Here is a 19116-nt window from a genome sequence, read left to right on the forward strand (position 1 = left end):
TATGTCACTTGCTCCAAATCTGGAAACTGACAAATTTAATTTACAAAACATATCTTGAGAACATTTTAAAATCATATGTTGCTGATAACAAGTTTTACCTGATATTAGATTCCTGGCACTGACAAACAAACACTGTAACATATGTTACCATGCTTATAGATGATTCTGGTCAACTCTCTTGCATGGTAAAAGTAATACTGCCAAACTGGACACCTGCATGCCAGGAGTGTGATGTTTATTTTTTTCACCAAGATAAAAAAAAACTTTATTTTGAAGCTCAAAAATTGCAGTATGCTTCTGGAAACCCAGTAGGAAATGGACAACCACACAAATGCAATAACAATTCACAGCATAACTCATAATCAACTTTCAGTACCAATTTTTCAGATGATGCTACCATATGTATGGCAAGCATAAAAATTGATTCCTGAAAAAGAAATATTTTTAAATGTAAACCAAGATTATTTTCCATTAAGTCTTTCGAAGGAATGATACAGTTGCATGAAGATTGAATTTATTAGATATTCTTGTTACTGCAAGTGTATTTGTCTCAAACATTTATAGGGAAATGAAATGAAAATGAGCGTTTGGCATCATTGGCCGGGAGGCCTCTTCGGGGCAGGTCTGGCCGCCTTGGTGCAGGTCTTATTACATTCAACGCCACATTGGGTGACCTGCGTGCCAGATGGGGATGAAATGATGATGAAGACAACACAACACCCAGTCCCTGAGCACAGAAAATCCCTGACCCCGCCAGGAATCGAATCTGGGCCCGTAGGATGGCAATCTGTCACACTGACCACTCAGCTATTGGGGTGGATAAATGTTTATATGACAACCACCATCCATCTAGCTGTTCGAAGAAAAGTGAGGAAGTGAGGAGATGTAACAGAGTGAGTGAAAGAATCATTTTAAAGTGACTAAGACTAAAATTGTAATTCCTTACCAATCCAAGTTGTTTGAGAAATTTATTTGTCTGCCTTGTTATTACTCCTTATTAAGCCTCCTACTCCTGCCAATTTTGATACAAGGGAAAGAAAAAATGAGCTGCATAGTGCATTTGAGTTTCAAACACAGATTCTTTGACCTCAGCCAAATGCCATGGTCACTGTACTCATGGCACTTTTGTTGAACAACATGTAACTTATAGATACATAAGTGCCAGTTATAAAAGTTAATTTTCTTTATTTCTAGAAAAATTATCATTTGCTGACACCATATATAAAAGTGCTCAGTTATCAACTGCTCCCATCAATTTTGAGTCTAATCCATGTCATGACTTTAGCGGGTGGTTTTATCAAAACAGGATATTGAGCCAAATATCTTACAGTCTTTCATTTTATGTTGTACACAAGTGACCTGCTAGATACGAGCTGAGTCGGTTGGCTATGTCTAAGGTTTCCCTCTTGTCAGTGGTATTAGATGGTCATACTGTCTGCAGTAGCGATTTCTCACAAGTAGTGAAGATATATAATGATACAGAATGCATGCATTTACAAGAACATATATAAGAAGTTAAAATGTAATCTTGCAAGCTGCTGAAGTTTATATTGCACAGTAAATAAAAAAGTGTAAGTCATGTTTTTTTTCTCCCTGTAAAATCACTTGTCTGCTAATGTAGTCAATATGTCTAGATAGTGAAACGTTCTCTTCACATTGTCTTCATAGTAATACTTCAGAAAAAGAAAGGAAAGTCCAATTTTGCCTGACAATATACAACTAATATTTGTGGGCCCCATTCGGATCTCCGGGCGGGGACTACTCAAGAGGATGTCGTTATCAGGAGAAAGAAAACTGGTGTTCTACGGATCGGAGCGTGGAATGTCAGATCCCTTAATCGGGCAGGTAGGTTAGAAAATTTAAAAAGGGAAATGGATAGGTTGAAGTTAGATATAGTGGGAATTAGTGAAGTTCGGTGGCAGGAGGAACAAGACTTCTGGTCAGGTGACTACAGGGTTATAAACACAAAATCAAATAGGGGTAATGCAGGAGTAGGTTTAATAATGAATAGGAAAATAGGAATGCGGGTAAGCTACTACAAACAGCATAGTGAACGCATTATTGTGGCCAAGATAGATACGAAGCCCACACCTACTACAGTAGTACAAGTTTATATGCCAACTAGCTCTGCAGATGACGAAGAAATTGAAGAAATGTATGATGAAATAAAAGAAATTATTCAGATTGTGAAGGGAGACGAAAATTTAATAGTCATGGGTGACTGGAATTCAAGTGTAGGAAAAGGGAGAGAAGGAAACATAGTAGGTGAATATGGATTGGGGGACAGAAATGAAAGAGGAAGCCGCCTGGTAGAATTTTGCACAGAGCACAACATAATCATAACTAACACTTGGTTTAAGAATCATGAAAGAAGGTTGTATACATGGAAGAACCCTGGAGATACTAAAAGGTATCAGATAGATAATATAATGGTAAGACAGAGATTTAGGAACCAGGTTTTAAATTGTAAGACATTTCCAGGGGCAGATGTGGACTCTGACCACAATCTATTGGTTATGACCTGTAGATTAAAACTGAAGAAACTGCAAAAAGGTGGGAATTTAAGGAGATGGGACCTGGATAAACTAAAAGAACCAGAGGTTATACAGAGATTCAGGGAGAGCATAAGGGAGCAATTGACAGGAATGGGGGAAATAAATACAGTAGAAGAAGAATGGGTAGCTTTGAGGGATGAAGTAGTGAAGGCAGCAGAGGATCAAGTAGGTAAAAAGACGAGGGCTAGTAGAAATCCTTGGGTAACAGAAGAAATATTGAATTTAATTGATGAAAGGAGAAAATATAAAAATGCAGTAAGTGAAACAGGCAAAAAGGAATACAAACGTCTCAAAAATGAGATCGACAGGAAGTGCAAAATGGCTAAGCAGGGATGGCTAGAGGACAAATGTAAGGATGTAGAGGCCTATCTCACTAGGGCTAAGATAGATACCGCCTACAGGAAAATTAAAGAGACCTTTGGAGATAAGAGAACGACATGTATGAATATCAAGAGCTCAGATGGAAACCCAGTGCTAAGCAAAGAAGGGAAAGCAGAAAGGTGGAAGGAGTATATAGAGGGTCTATACAAGGGCGATGTGCTTGAGGACAATATTATGGAAATGGAAGAGGATGTAGATGAAGATGAAATGGGAGATACGATACTGCGTGAAGAGTTTGACAGAGCACTGAAAGACCTGAGTCGAAACAAGGCCCCCGGAGTAGACAACATTCCATTGGAACTACTGACGGCCGTGGGAGAGCCAGTCCTGACAAAACTCTACCATCTGGTGAGCAAGATGTATGAAACAGGCGAAATACCCTCAGACTTCAAGAAGAATATAATAATTCCAATCCCAAAGAAAGCAGGTGTTGACAGATGTGAAAATTACCGAACTATCAGCTTAATAAGTCACAGCTGCAAAATACTAACACAAATTCTTTACAGACGAATGGAAAAACTAGTAGAAGCCAACCTCGGGGAAGATCAGTTTGGATTCCGTAGAAACACTGGAACACGTGAGGCAATACTGACCTTACGACTTATCTTAGAAGAAAGATTAAGGAAAGGCAAACCTACGTTTCTAGCATTTGTAGACTTAGAGAAAGCTTTTGACAATGTTGACTGGAATACTCTCTTTCAAATTCTAAAGGTGGCAGGGGTAAAATACAGGGAGCGAAAGGCTATTTACAATTTGTACAGAAACCAGATGGCAGTTATAAGAGTCGAGGGACATGAAAGGGAAGCAGTGGTTGGGAAGGGAGTAAGACAGGGTTGTAGCCTCTCCCCGATGTTGTTCAATCTGTATATTGAGCAAGCAGTAAAGGAAACAAAAGAAAAATTCGGAGTAGGTATTAAAATTCATGGAGAAGAAATAAAAACTTTGAGGTTCGCCGATGACATTGTAATTCTGTCAGAGACAGCAAAGGACTTGGAAGAGCAGTTGAATGGAATGGACAGTGTCTTGAAAGGAGGATATAAGATGAACATCAACAAAAGCAAAACAAGGATAATGGAATGTAGTCTAATTAAGTCGGGTGATGCTGAGGGAATTAGATTAGGAAATGAGGCACTTAAAGTAGTAAAGGAGTTTTGCTATTTGGGGAGCAAAATAACTGATGATGGTCGAAGTAGAGAGGATATAAAATGTAGACTGGCAATGGCAAGGAAAGCGTTTCTGAAGAAGAGAAATTTGTTAACATCCAGTATTGATTTAAGTGTCAGGAAGTCATTTCTGAAAGTATTCGTATGGAGTGTAGCCATGTATGGAAGTGAAACATGGACGATAAATAGTTTAGACAAGAAGAGAATAGAAGCTTTCGAAATGTGGTGCTACAGAAGAATGCTGAAGATTAGATGGGTAGATCATGTAACTAATGAGGAAGTATTGAATAGGATTGGGGAGAAGAGAAGTTTGTGGCACAACTTGACCAGAAGAAGGGATCGGTTGGTAGGGCATGTTCTGAGGCATCAAGGGATCACCAATTTAGTATTGGAGGGCAGCGTGGAGGGTAAAAATCGTAGAGGGAGACCACGAGATGAATACACTAAGCAGATTCAGAAGGATGTAGGTTGCAGTAGGTACTGGGAGATGAAAAAGCTTGCACAGGATAGAGTAGCATGGAGAGCTGCATCAAACCAGTCTCAGGACTGAAGACCACAACAACAACATTTGTGGGCCCCGCCGACTGTGGCAAGATAAACATTACAGTGCCATTTCTTACACATCCTGATGCAATTTGCTGTGAGCATGTACATGGATTTTCGAAAACATTGTTTCAGTCCAAGTATCAGCTATTACGGAATATATATTCCGGCATTGATAGTATAACATATAAGACATGCTGTTCTTTTACCAGAAAGTACAGGTGAAACTGTGTTTGTATGCAATAATGCTGCTGTGGAAAACCCGGAATAGACACCAAAATGCTGGCCGCGGTGGTCTCGCGGTTCTATGCGTGCAGTCCGGAACCGCGCGACTGCTACGGTCGGCGGGTCGAATCCTGCCTTGGGCATGGATGTGTGTGATGTCCTTAGGTTAGTTAGGTTTAAGTAGTTCTAAGTTCTAGGGCACTGATGACAATAGCTGTTAAGTCCCATAGTGCTCAGAGCCCTTTTTTAGACACCAAAATATTTCTGTTTTGATTGCCACATGTCAGAAAACTTTCTAGCTAACGTCCAAGATTTGCATGAGCTGGAGATGGCATGATGTACGGTAAGGATGGAAATAGCATGAGCTCTTCCCTACTACCTAATGTAGCTATACAACAATATGGACGTCAAGGTGAGACTCACCTTATCACCGATGCCTGCAGATGTTACTTCCACTGCTGTTTCATCCTTGAGTCTTCCCTTGATGTTATCTGCAGGCAAACAAAGATGAAATAGTTTTGCTAGCTTGAAAACGACTTAGGAAGCTCTACTGTGGTGCCGTGATGTAACCACATACCAACAATGTTTACGAAAAAATGTCACTTATAATAACTAATCTAAATGGAAACTATGGAATGTAGTGAACACAGGCTACATTGTGTCGCAGTCTGGACTCTTCCACTCGTATAAGTCTTATGGTCTGCGTATGTGGTGGCATTCTTTGGACATAATTAACATTTTCAAAAATACAAAAAATGTTTAATATGTACTTCTGGTTACATTTCTCTTTCATTATCGAGACTTGTGACAATCAGCCTTGAATCATTCCTGAGATCTAGGTTTCATACTTAGACCTTCTGACTTGGAACAAACGGACCTACACTCCTCTTCAAAATAATGGACTGCATAATGAATATCTTGAGACATTAGTCCATTTACGAACTCGTATCAAATGCACTAAGCCGAAAATAGTAGATTAGTTTTACTTGTTTTCCCGAGTGTGTTGTTCAGCTGCCATAAATGTTGAAGAGATAACAAACTTTCAACCTTTCTCTTTAAAATGTGATAAATATGACCCAGAAATGCCTATTTTTATCAGAGTTATAGAGGTGTGAAATTACGTCGACTGAATCCCGTCATCGATTTTAAATACGTTTTCAGTTCAAAAGACATCACTATTTTCTTCATGACAACATACAGTCCCACAAGCAGCGAGGAGTGTTGACCTTTAGAAACCAGTACACAAGTACACCTGACCATCGTCTGATTTCTTATTGTTGACTAATTAGAAGAAGAGAGAAAAGATGAGGCCCGCGCTTACAGAAAAAAAGACTATGGTATACTACATCAGTACATTCTCGAGAAAATGTGGGCGCTTGCATGTAGTTCTCGAGAACGGAAGAGTGCATAAATATTCACGAAAGAATATTTTTTTTAAAAAAGTAATGCCAAATTATTGAATATATTTGTTGCAACTGATTCAGTTAAAAACTCTCGAAGTTATTTTCTTACCAGTGACAAGCATTTTTCGTTAAACAATCATCAGCAACATACACTATTTGATAAAAAGTATCTGGACCCCTATTAGTGGACTTTAATATAGGATGTCTCCACCATTCACTTTCATAATGACTTCCACTCTGGTGGGGACACTTCCAATGAGGTGTCTGAATGTCTGTGGTGGAATGACAGCTCATTCTTCTCAAGAGCCGAAACCAAAGAAGGTAATGTTATTGGAAGCTGGGGTCTGAAGCGAGGTCGACGCTCCAACTCATCCCAAACGCGTTCCATTGAGTGCAGGTTGGAACTCCAGGCAGGCCAGTCGATTCCAGGAATATTAATGTCCACAAACAACTGCCTCACACTGCTGCTTCATGACAAGGTGCACTGTCGTGCTGACCAAACAATAATCGTCTCTGAACTGTTACTCCACTATATGCAGTGCACAGTGTTGTAAAAAGTGATCAGATCCTTCCACATTTAGTATTTTCTGAAGCATAATAAGGGAGTCACACCTTAACCACACACCCCCATATCATAACACCATCTCCTCCATTCTTCACTGCTGTCATTAAACATGATGGCAGGGTACATTCTCTAGGCATTTGACAAAACCGAACCATTTGACTGGATTGCTACAGGGTATAGGATGATTCATTAATCCAAATCACTCGTTTCCAGTAATCCATTGTCCAGTGGTCGCTTAGCACTGACTAGAGAAATGTATGGTTTATGAGAAGGTACTCGATCACCGTACCCCATTCTTAGAACGCCCTAAGCACAGTCTTTGTGCTAGCTAGATTGCTGGTAGCACTTTGAAGCTTACAAATGATTTCTCCCGGTAATTTCATGCAGTATTTTACAAACACCCTCTGCAGTGTTTAGTGGGTCCTGTCCAATCTGTTTTTAATTGCGATCGTTCCATCACTTCACAATCACGTCGCCAATGTCGACTTGGGCAGCTTTAGAAGGGATGAAACGTCCCTGACAGTTTTGTTACTCAGATGACATCCAATCATTAGTCCACATTCGAAGTCACTGAGGTCACCTTACCCACGTAGTCTGCTGTTACTGCTTCGCTACTGACAACACAATGGTCTCGTCCTCCAATTATGGTGAGGGGCCCCCCTCTCGACTTACCTAGTGGTCAATTCCACATTACATACGGACGTCCAGATACTTCTGATCAGACAAGGTATTCATGACGTGTAGGCTTTCACGGCCGGCATTTCCATTAATTAAAACTTCCGAGTTAAGAGGCCGTGGTGGAACAGTACAAATTCTTTCTCCTGATGCTTGGTTGTCAACTGCGGGCTACTCATTTCGGAAGTTGTTTCCCACAGTTGCCAACGAAACATCAGGAGCAAAAATTTCTACTGTTTGACCCCGCCCTCTTAGCCCAGAAGTTTTAATTAATGAGACTGGAAATGAATTATATGCAAAATTATATTATATACTATGGATCATAAACACCACAGAATTGTGGGGCTGTTGGACTTTTCTAAGAGAACGATAATAAAGAAACCGAGATGACAGGCAGTACAGCCGGCCAACCTCTAACACCTGCGAAATCCAGTTCAGCATGCCGACCCCGTGAAGACACGGGACAAGGCCAGGAAAAAGAAGAAGTGAAGATAATAAAGGACCCATTATTGAAAGCATAGATATGATTTGTTATAATAATGTCCTCGCTGGATATTAGGCGACTTATAAAATTGTGAAGTACTCTTACCAATCCGCTTGGCCACTTCCGAAGCGTTGAGCCCGAGCTTATTGGGCTCCACTTTGAATGTCACTTCGTTCAGATCCACTCTGCAACACAGAATACACAACACACTGTTGTTGGTCTATACTCTAGAGTTATGTTTAGAACGACACACTGCACTATACTATGACTTCTGCTCTCCAACATCCCCAACCCTAAAGATCTAATTCACTCTTATTCAACGATTTCCACAGGAACAAAAGTCAAAATAATGAACCAGTTAGAATACATTATTAAATGACCTTTCCTATTCGTTATTGAAGCCGTTGCTAAAAAAGGAGTACATTATTCAGCAACAAAAGTCTTTGATCATTTGCCCAACAATATAAAGTGTCTGGCAGATAGATCAAGTTTTAAATCTAGATTACAATCATTTCTTTTGGACAACTCCTTCTACTCCATGGACGAGTTTCTGTTTCATAAATGGCAAAAAAAAAGTACCTCTAAATGTAGTTGCACGTGTAGAACTAAAAATTTCAGTAACACTAATATTAGCACTATTCATGTGTGTATATAAATCCTGTAATCTGACTTGTTCCACATCATATCGATAAAATAATCGGGAAAACGATCACGGAACATGACATAACTAAAACTAAAACTGATCATTTGCCCAAGAATATAAAGCGTCTGGCAGGTAGCAGATCAAGTTTTAAATCTAGCTTAGAATCATTTCTTGAGGACAACTCCTCCTACTCCATGGACGAGTTTCTGTTTCAGAAATGGCAAAAATAAATAAATAAATAATAAAATGAAATAAAAAAAATTGTACCTCTAAATGTAGTTGCATGTGTAGAACTAAAATTTCAGTAACATTAATACTAGCAATATTCTCATATATATATATCCTGTAATCTGACTTGTTCCACATCATATCGATAAAATAATCGGGAAAATGATCTACGGAACGTGACATAACTAAAACTAAAAACTATACGAAACGTCAAAAAAAAAAAAAAAAAAAAAAAAGAACCTTACCGCTACAGTTTTTGAGATAGGTACGAAAGAATAACACTCTTCATCTGCTCTGAAATATTTAATTGATTTTGGGAGAGGAAACAAAAATGATTTTCCATGAATAAAATATGATTCTACAGTCAGGTGACAAAAGTCATCTGATAGCGACATGCAAGTGTACAAATGGCGGCAGTATCGTGTACACAAGGTGTAAAAGGGCAATGCATTGACGGATCTATCACTTGTACTTAAGTGACTCATGAGAAAAGGTTTCTGACGTGATTATGACCGCAAGACGGGAATTAACAGGCTTCGAACGCGGGTTGGCAGTTGGAGCTAGACGCATGGGTCATTTCATTTTGGAAATCGTCAGGGAATTCAATATTCCCATATCCATAGTGTCAAGGTGTGCCGAGAGTACCGAATTTCAACATTACATTTACATTTCTCCATGGACAATGCTGTGCCGGACGGCCTTCACTTAACGATCTTGAACAGTGGCGTTTGCGTGGAGTTGCCAGTGCTAACAGACAAGAAACACTGCGTGAAATAAATGCGGAAATGAATGTGCGACGTACGACGAATGCATCCATTAGGACAGTGCGACGAAATCTGGCGTTAATGGAGTGTGGCAGTAGACGACCAACGCGAGTGCCTCTGCTAACTACTTAAACCTAACTAACCTAAGGACATCACACACATCCATGCCCGAGGCAGGACTCGAATGTGCGACCGTATCAGCACCGCGGTTCCGGACTGTAGCGCCTAGAACCGTTTGGCCACAGCGGCCGGCTCACAAGCTGATGTTAAGAATGTATAAAGAAAGTGTTTAAATGCTCTTCCAGCTCACTGTCCACCAGTGGGCAGGGCTGGCAAACAGTTGACGCCTGGGGCGTAACCGTGTGCGACAGTTCTGGATCGGCCGAAAGCAGGCGAGCAAGATCACCGCAGTGGTTCGTGCATGCGCCTAAATGGTATACGGCCGTCTGGCGGGCAACGTATACCAGCTGCACATAGCCTGCAGCGCCTCTCTTGAGCTGGTGACCACATCGCTTGGACCCTGGACAACTGGAAAGCCGTGGTCTGGTCTGAATTTTCCGATTTCACTTGGTAAGACCGAGTGTGGCGCAGACCCCGCGAAGCCACTGATCCAAATTGTCAAAAAGGCACTGTGCAAGCTGGTGGTGGCTCCATAGTAGTGTGGGCTGACGTTACGTGGAATGGACTGAGTTCTCCTGTCCAACTGAACTGATCACTGACTGCAAATGGCTATGTTTGGCGGCTATTTGCAGCCAGTCATGGACTTCATGTTTCGAAACAACGATGGAATTTTTATGGATGACAATGTGCCATGTCACCTGGCCACAGTTGTTCGTGATTGGTTTGAAGAACATTCTGGATAATTCGAGCAAATGATTTGGCCATCCAGATCGCCCGACGTGAACCCCATCGAATAGTATGGGACATAATCAAGAGGTCAATTCCTGCACGAAATACTGTACCTGCAACACTTTCGCAATTATGAACGGCTGCAGAGGCAGCATGGGTCAGTATTTCTACAAGGGACTTGCAACGACTTGTTGAGCTCATGCCACGTCAAGTTGCTGCACTAAGCCGGGCTAAGGATCTGACACGATATTAGGAAGTACGCCAAGACTTTTGTCACTTCAGCGTATATACTGATAATTGTTGCCTGTACGTCAAAAAGTCTGTAACTGAATTCTAGTGAGAACAGCAGACCTATAGAGGATCCTACAGGTCTTAAATTTTAACTAACGATAACAGATTTCTTCACTGGAGATGGTTTTCATCTGACTCAGAACATTGGGGAAACACGCGTAATTATCCTGCTGATCTTCATAAAATTTGTCAGCAAGGGGATATGTCTGACTCTCTATTTAAATTAGGCTATTATAACGTTACCCTCGCGGCGCGGATCCTACCCAATGCTTCACAGCTCTCTCGCCGGCAGGCGCAGCTGGTATACGTTGCCCGCCAGACGGCGATATAACGACATTTCGCCGCATGCGCGAACCACTGCGGTGACCTTGCTCGCCTGCATTCGGCCGATCCAGAACTGTCGCACTCGGTGACGCCCCAGGCGTCAACTGTTTGCCAGCCCCTGCCCACTGGTGGACAGTGAGCTGGAAGAGCATTTAAACACTTTCGTTATACATTCTTAACATCAGCTTGTGAGCCGGCCGCTGTGGCCGAGCGGTTCTAGGCGCTACAGTCCAGAACCGCGCTGCTGCTACGGTCGCAGGGTCGAATCCTGCCTCGGGCATGGATGAGTATGATGTCCTTAAACTACGGTCCTTAGGTTTAAGTAGTTCTAAGTCTATGTGGCTGATGACCTCAGATGTTAAGTCCCATAGTGCTTAGAGCCATTTGAACCATTTGAACCATCAGCTTGTGAACTTTCAGACTTTTAGAAGATGTAGTGGGTTGGGTTGGGTTGTTTGGGGGAAGAGACCAAACAGCGAGGTCATCGGTCTCATCGGATTAGGGAAGGATGGGGAAGGAAGTCGGCCGTGTCCTTTCAAAGGAACCATCCCAGCATTTCCCTGGAGTGATTTAGGGAAATCACGGAAAACCTAAATCAGGATGGCCGGACGCGGGATTGAACCGTCGTCCTCCCGAATGCGAGTGAAGATTTAGTGAATAAAATGGGGCGCAACCAGGAACTGTTACTCCTCCAGATAAATAAACAAATTCTGAGAAAAATTTGTCGCTGATGAGAATAGACCCCGAAAGTACCTGAAAAGGAGCAGAGCCATCACTGGTAGTTAAGATAAATAGAAAGGGCTACAATAAGAATTACTGTTCTTGCTGCAACCTGTTTAGTTTCCTTTTGAACCAAAACCTTTTCTTTTTTCATCATAAAGCTCGTTGAACAGACGCATTTAATTTTTATTAAGCCGGCCGCTCTGGCCTAGCGGTTCTAGGCGCTTCAGTCCGGAATCGCACTGCTGCTACAGTCGCAGGGTCGAATCCTGCCTCGGGCATGGATGTGTGTGATGTCCTTAGGTTTAAGTAGTTCTAAGTCTATGGGGCTGATGACCTCAGATGATAAGTCCCATAGTGCTTAGAGCCATTTGTACCATTTTTATTGAGAAAGCATTCTCACTGCCCACACTGCAAATATTACAAGTACACTGAGGTGTCAAAAGTGGTGAGGTACCTCCTAATATCGTCTCGGACCTCCATTTGCTCGGCGTATAATTCAACTCGACATGGCATGGACTCAACATGTCTTAGCAACTCCCCTGCAGAAATATGGAGCCATGCTGCCTCTATAGACGTCCATAACTGCGGAAGAGTTGCCGGCGCAGGATTTTGTGCACGAACTGATCTCTCGATTATGTCATATAAATGTTAGATGGTATTCATGTCGAGCGATCTGGGTGGCCTAATCATTTGCCAATGACATAGTGCATTGTCGTCCCTAAAAATTACATCATTGTTTGGGAACATGAAACGCACGAATGGCTGCAAATGGTCTCCAAGTAGCCGAACATAACCATTTCAGTCAATGATCGGTTCAATTGGACCAGAGGATCCAGTCCATTCCATATAAACAGAGCTCACGTCATTTTGGAACCATTTCCAGCTTGCACAGTGCCTTGTTGGCAACTTGAGTCAATGTCTTCGTGCGGTCTGCGCCATGGTTGAATCAAAGCATCAGCTCTTGTCAACTGAAATCGGGACTCATCTGACTAGGGTACGGTTTTCCAGTCGTCTAGGCTCAAATCGATATGGTCGCGAGCCCAGGAGACGCGCTGCAGGCGATGATGTGCTGTTAGCAAAGGCACTGTCGTCGGTCATCTGTTGCCATGTCCATTAACGCCAAGTTTCGCACCACTGTCCTAACGGATATGTTCGTCGTACGTCCCACATTGATTTCCAGGGTTATTTCACGCAGTGGTGCTTGTCTGTTAGCACAGACAACTACGAAAACGCTGCTGCTCTCGGTCGTTAAGTGAAGACCGTCGGCTACTGCGTTTTCCGTGATGAGAGGTAATGCCTGATCTCGAAAGGTGTAAAGCTTTGTGTCGTGAAGTCATCAAAGGTAAACGAGTGGGCCTTTGGCACACTGACAACTGTTGATGGTCCAGCACTGAAATCTGCAACAATCTGCGGAAGAGTTGCACTTCTCTTCAGTCGTCGTTAGGCCCGTTCTTGCAGGATCTTTTACCGCCAGTAGCGATGTCGGAGATTTGATGTTTTACCGGCTTCCTGTATCACGGTACACTCGTGGAATGGTCATATGGGAAAATCCCCATTTCATCGCGACCTCTGAGATGTTGTGTCCGTTTTTCCTGCACCGACTATAACACCATGTTCAGACTCACTTAAATCTTGATAACCTGCCATTGTAGCAGCAGTAACCGATCTAACAACTGCGCCAGACACTTGTTGTCTTATACACACGTTGCCGACCGCAGTGTCGTATTCTGCCTGTTTACATATCTCTGTATTTGAATACACATGCCTATACCAGTTTATTTGTCACTTCAGTATAGGTAGTAATAGCGCTTTAATGGAGTGTGATTCTTGTGACTTTCAGCCAAAACCTGCTGGAGATTATAGTGACAACATGAATGATGAAGTGTTCAGAAAAGGTCCAGTATGTGCTGCTGAAAACAGAACCCCCTATATTGTTACTGTGGACAACGATTTGCATCTACCGTCACGGTTGAATTCAGGCTACGAAAACCACGAAGAAAGTAAGACATAAAATGACTGTGGAAATGAGAGCCAACGTCGACCAGATTGCAATTTAGCTCCGATTACTTGAACAGGTTAAAGCTTACGTTGTAGACTGCTACACTGTTCATGAAACGGCTAAGGCTGCGAGTGATGTCGGTATGTTACAGCCGTACAACTGGAACGTAACCCCTATACAGTTTATTGCGACTCAGACAAAAGGATGTATCTCTGTAAACAGTAAGACATTCGAGCTACCGGACGTGCTGAGATTACACACGAAGCACTCTCGGACTTCACTGCCGAACGTTACGGAGATGCAGAACGGTACGTCGTAAAAGAAGAAGAGACAACACGGCATCAGTTCAGCAGATGGCAGTTACTGTGTGAACTGCGTTAGTCAAATTCTGATACTGAAAAAATTCAAAGATTGCCAGACGGCAGTGGTTTCATTTCAGTATTTGATTATACGGCGTAATCTATACAGTACGCTTTTACACTGATCTAACATGGACGATCTGAATCATGCAATACTGGCGTGCACTAAGTACAAGGATTCACAAACAGTACTGTAAAGGACATTGGATGCAAAGGGTTTACCACTACAAAGAACTGTTACCACTTGATTCTAAAGATTCGATACAAATACGCACAATTTGATAGCAGAATACTTAAAAGAAGATGATGTACAGAATGAAATTTTCACTTTGCAGGGGAGTGTGCGCCGATATGGAACTTCCTGGCAGACTAAAACTGTATGCTGGATCGAGACTCGCTCTCGGAATCTTTGCCATTGGCGCGCAAGTGTTCTACCGACTGAGCTACCCAAGCGCGACTCACGACCGTCCTCACAAGTTTACTTCCGCCAGTATCTCGTCTCCTACCTTCCAAACTTCACAGAAGCTATCCAGCGAAACTTGCAGAACCATCACTTCTGGAAGAAAGACTACTGCGGAGAGATGGCTTGTATTGTATGTTAACCGGGAGCCTAGAAACGACGGAGAGGCTCCGTCCCCGCCGCAGCCGCAGTGGTGCACAACCCCACGACGACTACCGCAGTCCACTTCATCCTTCCGCCGCCCCACACCGAACCCAGGGTTATTGTGCGGTTCGGCCCCAGGTGGACTCCCCAGAGTAATGGTGGTGTACGCGTACGTGGAGAACTTGTTTGCACAGCAATCGCCGACATAGTATAACTGGGGCGGAATAAGGGGAACCAGCCCGCATTCGCCGTGGCAGATGGAAAACCACCTACAAACCATTCACAGACTGGCCGGCTCACCAGACCTCGACACAAGTCCGCCGGGCGGATTCGTGCCGGGGACCAGGCTCTCCTTCCCGCCCGGGAAGCCGTGCGTTAGACCGCACGGCTAACCGGGCGGCTAGAGATGGCTTAACCACAGCCTGAGAGATGCGCCCAGAATGAAATTTTCACTCTGCACCTCGAACTCGGACGGGAATCGGCGAAATGCTGCGTATAATGAGGATAATGGGCAAGGGACACTACATTAGTAGTGAGTGGATAAGTTGAGATGTGCCAGGTTAGTCCATGCAGCTGCGATGACCACTGTGTCTGGATGGCTTAGTGGTCAGAACATCCGCCTAGATAGCAGGAGACCCAGTCCGGCACAGATTTGCAACTTTTCCCATTGATTTCAATCAGTGCCTGCTCGCAGCCAATGTCTGTAATTCCTTTGCGTCTTAATTCATACTGGCTAATGGATCAAAATGGTGTCTGTTCTTTCAGACATATCTGGAATAACAGACACCATATATGTCAAGTATTAGTATTAACGTAGGCCTACGCATAAAATATCTCGGTATGTGCCGCGTAGGTGGTCTATTAGCAGACATAATAACGGTAATGGAGAGGGTTCCTTGTAAATGGATACCGCACAGCAAGAGAGGTGCACTTCGATAAATAAAGCCTAAGCGCAAACAGATATATAACTTGTAAGGTACAGCTAGCGAAACTGTAAATGAGCGTATTAATAGGTTATGTCAGTACAACCAATAATTCAACAAATATGGACGTCCGAAATAAATACGTCCTCACTAGAGTACCGAAGAAGAAATAGATGCATAAACAAAGGATCAGCGAAAGCAAAATCAGATCGATCACACACGACCAGGAAATATCCTAAAATAAAATAAGGTTAAAAATTTATCACAGCAGACAATCCTGCTTACTGCGAGACTGGCAATGTACACTGAAGAGTCAAAGAAACTGGTACACCTGCCTAATATCGTGCAGGGCCCCCGCGAGCTCGCAGAAGTGCCGCAAAACGACGTGGCATGGACTCGACTAATGTTTGAAGTAGTGCTGGGGGGGATTGACACTATGAATCCTGCAGGGCTGTCCATAAATCCGTAAGAGTACGAGGGTATGGAGATGTCTTCTGAACAGCACGTTGTAAGGCTTCCCAGATATGCTCAATAACGGTAATTCCTGGGGAGTTTGGTGGCCAGCGGAAGTATTCAAACTTAGGAGAGTGTTCCTGGAGCTCAGGTTTCATTGTAGGGGCCACGTTATTAACCATTAGAGCCCAGCGTTACATTAATGGTACACGTGACAGGACTGGAGTTAAATGCAGTTTGGACAACAATGAACTTCTATGCTCTTCTTATGCTTATTGAAGGATTACTGAACATTATTCTTTCAGTCTTGTTTTAGTACTTATGAGAAGCAGTTCAGTACCGGGAACAACTTGAAACTGAATTCAAATATTTTTTCTACGGCCAGAATCTCGTCGCACCATGGATTCAGAGTAAATATAACAATTAAAACATTTTGTCCTTTAGGTTCAAACATTTTAAATTAAATTAAGAAACCAGCAATCACATGTCATTTATTGAAATTTATGCGATATCATTTGTATCACAGGGACATGTACTACAATTTTCAGCGTTATGTAACAGTAACACTAAGCTTAGTGAGAGCACTATAATAATTTTTAATTCCATTTTGACTTCTATTTTGACATCCCGTTTACAAGTTTCAATTTGTTAACTGTTCTTAGAGAAGAAGGTTTCGGGGGCATTGGAACCGTGAGAGTAATTGGAATTCTTCAAAAATGTTCGCTTCCAAAGAAGAAGGAAACAGAAACATGAAAGAGGTATCGTTCATTCTACCACAAACAGTGGTCTGTTTCTGTGCAAATGGCATGAAAACTCCTTTGTTTCTGCATCATAAAATACAACAGTATCTAATGTTCTCAGAGTTAAAGGAAAACACGCTAAAGTTCCTGTACCCTCCATTCTGACGGAGTACAACAAGCACATAGGTGGAATTGTTCGCATTGATAAAAATGTGACTGAGTACAGGACAAATATCTATAACAGGATATGGCATTGGGGTCTCAAGAAATGAAAAGTGGGACTGTGTTTTGAATGTTTCGCTGCTTATTATACAAGGTTTTTGTTTTTGATTTCTGATCTGTCTCTTGTATAATTTATTTCACTAAGTAAAATATGTGTAACCTCTTCATATAAACGTATGTTGCTGTCAACAGTACCCAGCATTACATATATCGTACAAGGTAAAAGTAACAAATATAAAAAAAATTAACGAAAATTAATTTGGGCACTAACGGGTTATGCGTGAGCTCTACTATAAACATCAGATTGCCAAATAGTATTTGGAATTTCTGAAACGCTTCCTCATAGTAAAACTGAAACAGAAGAGGAACTCATTGAAGGAAGACTGTGGTGCTTTACTCATTCACCTGCAAAATCTTGCGACGGTGAAAGAACTTTCACACTGCACCCATTTTCATCTCTCTCTTGCAGATGCATGAAGCTTCACAGTAGTAAATCTATTTATACCGTAACATCTTGAGTGAAATAAGAGTAAACCAAACAAATGTTGTGCTTAATATTCATGTATTTTTATTTCATTCATTGGGTTTATAAGCTTGAATATTTCAGTGATTTATTTTGATTGTAAATTTGGGTTTTGATAATGCAACACGTTACATTCTATTCATGACGTGGATGAGGAAAACACAGGACACAAAAATTCCTAGCTGACTACTCTCTCGGTTTTAGATGTGTTTTACAACAATTTGGAATTGACTTGATTGACTTGACGATAAATTACTTGAAAACAAAGCTTTCACGTTTTATTATTTGGCTAGGACAAGTATTTAAACAGAAGTGAATGTTCTACAGTTGTTACTGAATGCAATACATGCTTCTCTTGTTCTCAAGTTAATTTAACTGACGACACGGAAATTGTATACGGAGCCGAACACATCAAAAATTCATGTGTTCAGACTATTGATTTTACTCTTATCCACAGGCAAGATGGTTAACACATGCTTGTAAGCTGGAGTTTGGTACAGGGGTAGTTGGTCCGACTTGCAAAGGTGATGCCTGCGTTTCACTGTCAAGGGGAGAAGTGATGGTGGTGTAAAATTCCTGATCACCAGACGTTACGTCAAACTCAAATCACTCTACAGTGTCCCATTGAGAGAGGACATGGCGAACCGTCCGTCAGTTGGATCTATTAGGCTTGGCGGCCTCCTTGGTGCTATACGAGACGAGCCGACTATGTGGTGACACAGAAACTCTCCTCCTTTCATCAACATCGTCATCATTAAACTCCTTTCATCATCACTGTCATCATCATTATCATTAACGACAACAAGAACACAACACCACGCTAGACACCAGGGTAAGATACGGAGTGGATTTGGTGGTCGTATAGTTGTAATGTGAGGGATGTTTGGTGCAGGATGGAGGTGCGGTAATTCTCCCGAACTGGGGATTTGGAAACAGAAAGAGAGGAGTGGGGAAGGGGACATGTAAGAATAGGAGCAACAGATTGTTGTGGTTGGAGACATTAAGGAGAAACAATGCAACCAAGTTCACAGAATGTGAGGGTTATACATGGGTTTTAATGTGGATAGACAAGAATGATAATATGAAGTGACAACAAAAGATTCTTGTTAAGGATAGTAAGTTGATGTGAACAGCATGGCAGCGAGAACAGTGTTCGAGAAATCGGAGGGAGTGATAGGATTTCGGGAAAACATTTATCTAAGTAGTGTTTGCGCAAGTGTGGATCAATTGGGTTAAGGCTTAGTGAGTGTGAAGGAAGGAGAAGGGACACACTCCCGACGTTAGGCTCATTAATAGTTATAGTGCACTGTGCGATTTCTGTTGGATGAGTAATGGGTGGGAATATTATATTAGCTCACGCTTTCTATTTAGTGTGGCGCATTTTAATGTGTTAGTTGGAGAGTGTGGTTGTAAATAGAGTGTGGTTGTAAATGAAAGTGGAAGCCGTAGTGGGCTGTTCTATGACAATTGCCAAACT

General features: G+C 42.1%; 1 protein-coding gene across 3 annotated transcripts in view; it reads right to left on the reverse strand.

Moving 5' to 3' along the window:
- LOC126473156 (receptor-type tyrosine-protein phosphatase N2) overlaps positions 1 to 19116 on the reverse strand; it is a 467189-nt gene that overhangs the window by 68960 nt on the left and 379113 nt on the right. For all 3 annotated transcript variants that reach the window (XM_050100018.1, XM_050100017.1, XM_050100019.1), the window contains 2 exons: positions 8100 to 8179; positions 5291 to 5358 (listed from right to left, as the gene is read on the reverse strand). In XM_050100018.1, the coding sequence (XP_049955975.1) occupies positions 5291 to 5358; positions 8100 to 8179 (148 nt within the window). The remainder of the gene's footprint in view (positions 1 to 5290; positions 5359 to 8099; positions 8180 to 19116) is intronic.

The sequence above is a fragment of the Schistocerca serialis genome, chromosome 4 (assembly GCF_023864345.2).
Source record: "Schistocerca serialis cubense isolate TAMUIC-IGC-003099 chromosome 4, iqSchSeri2.2, whole genome shotgun sequence".
NCBI lineage: Eukaryota > Metazoa > Arthropoda > Insecta > Orthoptera > Acrididae > Schistocerca > Schistocerca serialis.